Genomic DNA, 7,587 nt, shown 5'->3' with positions numbered 1-7,587 from the left:
TATAAGAGTAACCCAATAGAGGTTCTTAAGTGGTTTTTGAAACACACACATACACACACACACACAAAAAAAAAAACCAAAAAAAAGAAGAAAACAAACAAACAAACTGATTCACTAGTTATCACTAATGTAAAATCTTATTTTTGGTGCATTTTCCTCCTGCAGGTTTAAAGAAAAAAAGGGTCGTGAGAGTGGCGGTCACTCTTAATCTTTGTTTGTTTTGTTTTGTTTTTTTATTTATTTATTATTTTTTATTTTCTTTTCTGTTTTGTTTTTTTCATGCGACAATGCTCTTTTTTTTTTCTTTTTTTCTTTTTTTTTTTTACATTTAATTTGTTTGTTTTTTATTGTTTTATTATATTTGTTATAAAATTTTCATAAAAGTCAAATATGTAATATATATTTTTTGAATGTTTTAATTATAATTAAAATTTAAAATGATTAAAATAAATAGAGCAACAACGAAAATTAATTTAAATGCTTGTAATTATCATTTTAATTAAATGTAGCTATGTTTATTTAAATTAATTTTCATTATAATTATAAATTTTTAATTCAAATAAATAAAAAATAATAATTAAAATATAGGATAGTTAAATGGTGAGTCCACAAAAAAATCGAGAAAAAACTTAAAACTAATGGAAAGTAAAGTTTTGGTGATTGAGTGAGATAGTGGATGATGAAGTGGGTGTTGAGGCCAACAAAAAACTGAAAAAGAAAATGTTCTAAGGCTGTCCTCAACCCAGCAAGTGGTTCACTTGCTAGGTGAGGTGGCAAAAAAAATTATTTTTTATTACTTTGTTTGTCACATAAGATAGCAAGTTTGTTGTTGCTAATGGCCGCCTTTGTTGCAAAAGACTGCCATGTAGTACTTTTATTTTATTTTATTTTTTTATAGTTGAGTTAATATTTAAATTGATGTGATATTGGGGTCCATTTTAGAAAGTTAATTGGATTTGTAAGGATATAGTGTGAATAGTAAATGAATTGCAAATCGAAAGATGTGGAAGTAAAATTCACTTTTAAAAGTGAGGGAGTATTGCACTGATAAAGATAATCTAAGGGTAGTGCAATCATTGGGAGTTGAACCACAAATCTGCAAGCACAACTAGGTTGTCTCATTATCCTAGCAACTTGCATACAAATAAATACTTATTATACTTGATCATGCCATGGGTGATGGGACCTCTACTATATAGATAATGAGCAGATTTCTTTACAAGGCATCTAATATTCACACACCTAGCGTTTACTACCACATATCCACACGGAAAACTTTCTATGAGCAACCCTTACTCAAGTTGGTTAGACAATTGGTTTGGTAACGACAAAGCTCCAACTTTAATTCCTCGTAAAAACTGTCTATGGATCACATGGCGTTCTTTACCCAAAACTCACCTTTGATTAGGTGTTGCGGCGTTGTTAACATACAAGTTAACTTCCAAAAAAAAGAAAAAAAAAAGAAAAAAAAAAAGGAGCTTCTTACAAGTTAACAAACACTAAAAAGTTATTGCTCAAAGTCTAGTTTAGTCATCACCAAAGTCAGGCTCAGGTGGTTTCGGCGGTTTCATGGTTAATTTAGCTGATGTTTGGCGCTTTTTGCGCAGAGCATTGTTAGCAAACCTGGATGCTAACATGGTTGTGCGGAGGCCTGTAGAAATCAACGCCTTAGTTTCATCGTCGTCGTTGTCGTCCTCTTCCTCCTCGTAGTAATCCTCGTCCACCATATTCTCATTCTCTTCGTTTTCGCTGTTCCGAACCTCTGAAATTTTCCTCCTCATGTGGCGGCGCCATGCAGCTTGGATGAACACCGCTGCCCAAGTCCTCCACTGCTGCGAGTAAAACCGGAAAGTGTGCTGCACCTGCCGGCTGTGGATGCGCCTGAACTGAGTGGTGATGAACTTCACTTCATCTGCTATCAGTGCAAATGCTTCCACTTCTGACAAGGCCTGGACGGTGCGAGTTGAGGGAGGCAGGTTAGAGCCCGCTTTTGGATCCAGTGCCCATGTCAGCAGCTCCTCACCGCAGAAATCGCTCTCGGTTAGAATGCCTCGGTTGAAGAAACCGCTTCTTCCACCGTCTGTCGTGATACTCTCCATCTTCCCCCGGATGACGAAGAGCATCTCCTGGACTGGATCCCCTTCTCGAACGACGTATGTGTTTTCTGTGTACAAGCTTGGCTTCAGTCGCTCGCATATCGCATCTAGCAGCCTCTCATCCATGTTTGCAAAAAGAGGCACCTGCAAACACCCATCTCACAAACATGTCAGTCATGCTAAAATTGCAAGTGTAACGCCACGCCCAGGCTTAGAAATAAATATGCTTACCCTTCTAACTAAATTCAAACACAGATGTCGCTTGATATCCCTCCTCAGGTCTTTTGGTAGATTTTGAACCAGACTCTCTTCATCTACTCCTCTTGTTTCCAACCATTTGAATTGTTCATAACGCCGAACTCTTTCCCTCAGCTCAGGTGGTAGTACTCTGTGATGCATCCATTGTTCAGAGTCACGCCTTTTTATCCTCATCTCTTCTAGCCGAACCGTTATAGATTGAAGATAGGTCTGTTGAATAAAACAAGATTCCCTAAATCTCGCATTATCTGTTTCTACTTTCTACAAAAGCTCAAAGAACCCTTACTATGGCTAATAGGAACTTGCATAAACACAAATTCTTCAGATAAAGGCAGTAACAATCATACTAATAGATTATATTTTTACAGTGTTTTCCCAATTGAGCTAAAATTGGAATTCCACAACTGAACCGAGTAATTTCTAAACCAAAGTAAAGCAACCCCTACGAAATTCTCATAAACTTAATGGTGACGTACCTGCATGTTTCCAATGAGAAGAGAAAACAGAAGGAGCCCAAGAATGGCTAATGCTATTGAAAAGAGAACCTCCAGAGGATAAGTACTTGTTTGAAGCCCCTGTCCCAGAGTACTGCAAAAAGTGAAATAGCAATCCAGTCATACTCCTGGGATGACTTTATACAAATAGAATGATGACTTCTATCATTGATGTGACTCGAGAAAAAATGCAACACTTTTTGGGAGAACATCTTCCAGACAAAAGGATAAAGTACTAAGACAATATATAGCAGAGACGGATAGAATGGATACAAGCTTCAGTTTTTTATGGACACTCGAATCAGCATGGCAAAAAAACCATCACAAAATAGTAATTGCAGGGATACAGCTCTGTCTTCAAACTCCAAAGAAACACAAACTAACGGAATAGAGAGAACATTAAGGCTCAGATGGCAGAGTAGTGGCTCTCCCATTTGGGAGGTCATGAGTTCGAGTCTCTGTGGGGCGATACTGACTCTTTGTGCTCCAATATGTTGAGAAAGTATGCTTGAAGTGCTCCAATATGTTGAGAAAGTATGCTTGAACAGATACTATAATGTAATAGAGTTAGTTATATTCAAAAAAGAGAGAACATTAAGGCATCCTTAGTAGAGTTTGATGTCAGTCTGCACCGTGCTTAGTTTACCATGACATGACTGGTGACATGAAACTTTAATTCATAAAATGTGTCATTTTTTAATATGAAAAGTACTGAATTTGAATATTCAAAGTGAACATATTTTAAAAATCAAAAGCAAACAATCAGTTCTTCCAAAGTGAAAAATAAATTAAATCAATTGAACAGTTTTTCTTGTTGCATTGGCACTTTTTGCCTAATAAATAGGTATGAAGAATAGCTTGCCTTAAATTTTGCAGGCCCCACCACAAACAGTAACAGTATTTAGTGATGAAATCCTCAGAGTCAACAACACCTGATGACACAGCTTTTGCATATATGCCATAGTTAAATGGTGAATCATCAGTAGCAGCACAATTTTTTTCGAGAACTTCGTAAGTGATGTTTCTCCAGGCTGTCATATCTGCCTCTGCTCTTTCATGCATACAATACAATAGAGAAAATTTTCCATTGCATTCCTCACTGCGTCTACATGCATCTGCCCAGCAGGCATCTTTACGTTCTACAGCTAATAGATACCACAAGGCCCCAAATATCTGCATATTATAAGCAACAAACATATATATGTAAGCCTGAGATGATTTCCCTTGATTTAGGTGAAGCTCTTGCATATGTGTTGTACCTTGGTTAAGTGCCAACAAACAATACACTCTTGCAGATGGGCACATTCTACTCATCAAGGATAAGAGAGATGCTAAAATAAATAAATAAGGGCTCTGAGTGGTTCATTAAAGAATAAGGAGAAAGAGGAGATTGCAATGCAGTGTTAAATAAAGCGGAATTGCACAACTGAGCTGCTGAATAGAAGAGAACTTTTTAGCACTAGATATTGTATGCATCAATTCTGCAAAAACTCCCAAGCGGAACTAATATTTGTGGGCCAGAAAGTACTAAGGAAATGACATATGACTATGATGATTATATAAACATGCTATACTACTGCAACAGAGTCATTCATAAAGCTACTCACATGGCTAACAAGCACAAACCATAGCATGTAGTATGCAGCGCCAGCCCACGCAGTTTCTGCAAATACACCAGCAGTCTTTTTCAACTCTGAAGTTAGAGGTATAAATCGCAAAAACCGAGGAATATACTGAAGAATGATAATGAGCACGAGAGCTTTCTTTGTGGCTAATACATCTGAACCTTTTGATCCATGAAGGAATCTCCAAACCACAATCTGCGGATTACAAGGAATTAAACGATAAAAATAAAATGAATAATAGATTTCCTAACTTGAGTAGAGCAATTTTCTTGATTTTAAACCAAGTCATTATGTTTCTGGTTGAAGAGCAGAAAAATCGCTAGGCGCCGATTAGGCGTGTATTTTTATTTTTTTTTTATTTAAAAAAAATTGTATTCTTTTTTTAAAAATTTTTTTAAGACTTGATAATTATAAACTATTTAATACTTTAATAGTTATTACTCTAAAATATTAAATATTAACCTAAAAAACATCTAGAGTTTGAACGATTTAGAGTTATTTCGCTCAAACAAAATTAAAAAAAAAAAAAAAAAAAGGAGCAAGAGCTAATCGGCCGACTGGGCGTTCGGCGCCTAGGTGGCTTAGGTAGCGCCTAGGCAGCCTAGTCAGCCGCCTAGACCACCGATTATGGTGATACGCTAGGCGGGCGGCCATCGCCTAGGCGCGATTTTTGCAACACTAGCCATAATACATATATGCCTATATGATATTAATATGAAATGTGAAAATGATGCAAGTCAAAGATGGATAAAAGAAACAAACCTGGGGAAGAGGAAGAATAGAGAGAAGATCAATGGCAAAATAACGATGTATGTATCTGCTAGCTATTTGTTTGGGATCTATTACAAGTTCACCTCGTCCAAATACCCGAGATGAGGGAGCAATATAAGCTGTGCGGAATTGTAGAACCATTCGGATAAGGTAAAAAGAATCAATTAATGTCCGCAGAGTAGTAGTTGTATAGGCTAAACTGGTATCTAATTGAAGACAGTTATCTTCACTATTGAACACCAGAAGATAGAGAAACAGAGGATCAACTGATACTGAAAAAATACATGATATGACCAAAAGCCTATTCCAGAATAGGAGAGACTTGTCCTGAGGATCAAATATCTTTTTTTCTGAGACTTTGAGATCCTCGGGGAACACAGCTCGTGTGACTCCAGATTTTAGCGATCGGCCAAATGTCATTAGTCCTTCAGACCCTCTTATCATACCTAGTTTTATTGACATCGAAGAGTTGGGAGGGTGTCCACCAGCCCCCACACCCTCTATACTAAACGCACATTTCGTCTTTCCGGCCATATCTGATCTAAATGATAACCTAGAATCAAAGTCCTCTAACCTATACCCAAGAATCACCAAAAACAGATTTTATAACTTCAAATCATTTAATGTTCCAAAGCCATCAGAAATCCACTGGCTCATCCCTTTTAGATACCTCACAAATTTTTCTTTGTGCCCACCAATATACTGAGTCTTGAAGATTGTGCAGAACCAATTTCATGAACTATGAATGATATGGCTATAAAAAAAACATATCAGCCAGTAGTTGAGAAAATTCCTGCTTTCCTTTAACCGGCATGTGGGCACAAGAAATATCATATAGACCAAACCCCTAAACTGCAAATTTATACAACGTATCATTTCATTATATACCTGGAAAAAACCACACACACACACACCAAAAAAAAAAAAAAAAAAAACAGATTCTGTCTTCTTTATTAACAGTCCTAAAAAATACCAATTTGAGCCAATCACATGATTTGATTAGATAAGATTTCATTCTTTCATTAATTATATTCTCCAGTAATCAATAATTACCAAAATGGCTGACACAATCCTATTATCATAACCAAATAAATAAGAACAAAATCAAAACTGATTACCCATGCACTGATGCACGCTAACAGTAATCATCCTTTAGGAATATCAAAATTAATATATGAACCCTGATTTTGTAAACACAGAAAACAATAATTTGAATCATTCAAAATGGATGCACAAAGGAGAATTGATCGCAACACTAAGACGAATTGCATTTACCGGAAAGAGTTAGAAAAATTGGAGAGGCATGGTGAAAGAGAGTGAAATGAAGAACTTACTTGAAGAATCCGAATCGTTAGGGGATAGTTTTCCATAATGCGGATTGGAGAAGAAGGGCAGCGAGGGTGGGAAATGGATCCTATTTTTGGATGGAAGCGCGCCAACTCAGAACGCTGTTTAAGGATACAATTTTTGTTCCAATCTTCATCTCAATTAAATTGACACAAATTTCTAACATGTAAAAAAGGCAACATATTACTTTTTTTTTTTTAAGAATTATTACATTTTTGTCAATATCACTTTTTATTAATAGTTGTAGGTATGTCGATATAGAATCCATCACATTAAGTGTTTGTTAGATTTTAAAAGTTGCATTTTTATGTACTTCATATAATTTATGATTTGAGTATTAACTGAGCTGCAAATGTGTTAAAGTAATTTTGTATGTGACTAATGATGATATTGGGTATGATTTGTTGTAGCATATGATGGTGCGTGAGAGTGTTGAAAATGATTAATATTATTAAAGTTACAGATAAGAACTATTCAACTTTTGCACAAAAAATGATGAAAGAAGATAATAAATGTACAATCAATTTTATTAGCATGTGAAAATAGTAAAATAGTCAGGGAAAAAAAAGTATTGTATTACTTTTGAATCTTATCATTTTACTGTATTACTTTTTATTTTTGTAAGAGTTTAAACTTATCTATTATGAAAGTAATAATGTAGTTTTTTTGTAAAAACCTTGATATTCTTTTATATAAGAAACCTCTTATGTCCTCTTATGTGAACAAAGAGTATCAAAAAATTTTCTACTCAAAAAATCCTTGTATCCCTTACAATGATCTTCTAAACATTCACTCTCTATAACCTGAAATCAAGAACCCAAACATACTACTCATAGAGGTAGGTATTACTCTAAAAAGTTGTTAGACAAGAATTGGTTGAAACCTTACAGTGTGGGGCAAAAGATTGGAATCAAAAACAAAACAATTGATAAAAATATGACATTTTTAAATTTGGGACAAAATGAGAAAAACTCTTTTCCCAAATGCATTCCTTGT

The 7,587-nt window shown here is 35.3% G+C and overlaps 1 protein-coding gene across 3 annotated transcripts; it reads right to left on the bottom strand.

Moving 5' to 3' along the window:
* Nucleotides 1-1,317: 1,317 nt before the first annotated feature.
* LOC116031727 (putative cyclic nucleotide-gated ion channel 8) lies at nt 1,318-6,697 on the bottom strand. Of its 3 annotated transcripts, none has more exons than XM_031274012.1 (7): nt 6,520-6,697; nt 5,236-6,096; nt 4,456-4,668; nt 3,711-4,021; nt 2,831-2,942; nt 2,328-2,564; nt 1,318-2,240 (listed from the first exon to the last, which is right to left on the bottom strand). In XM_031274012.1, the coding sequence occupies exons 2-7, from the start codon at nt 5,776-5,778 to the stop codon at nt 1,527-1,529; spliced, it is 2,130 nt and encodes a 709-aa protein (XP_031129872.1). In that variant the 5' UTR covers nt 5,779-6,096; nt 6,520-6,697; the 3' UTR covers nt 1,318-1,526. The 3 variants fall into 3 exon arrangements, with proteins under 3 accessions (XP_031129872.1, XP_031129873.1, XP_031129874.1); XM_031274013.1 differs by having other exon boundaries at nt 6,579-6,663; XM_031274014.1 differs by lacking the exon at nt 5,236-6,096 and having other exon boundaries at nt 6,579-6,666.
* Between the last annotated feature and the right edge of the window lie 890 nt (nt 6,698-7,587).

This window comes from Ipomoea triloba, chromosome 10 (genome assembly GCF_003576645.1).
Source record: "Ipomoea triloba cultivar NCNSP0323 chromosome 10, ASM357664v1".
NCBI lineage: Eukaryota > Viridiplantae > Streptophyta > Magnoliopsida > Solanales > Convolvulaceae > Ipomoea > Ipomoea triloba.
Note: the sequence above shows the minus strand (reverse complement) of the source record. Positions and strands in the feature narration are given on the sequence as shown.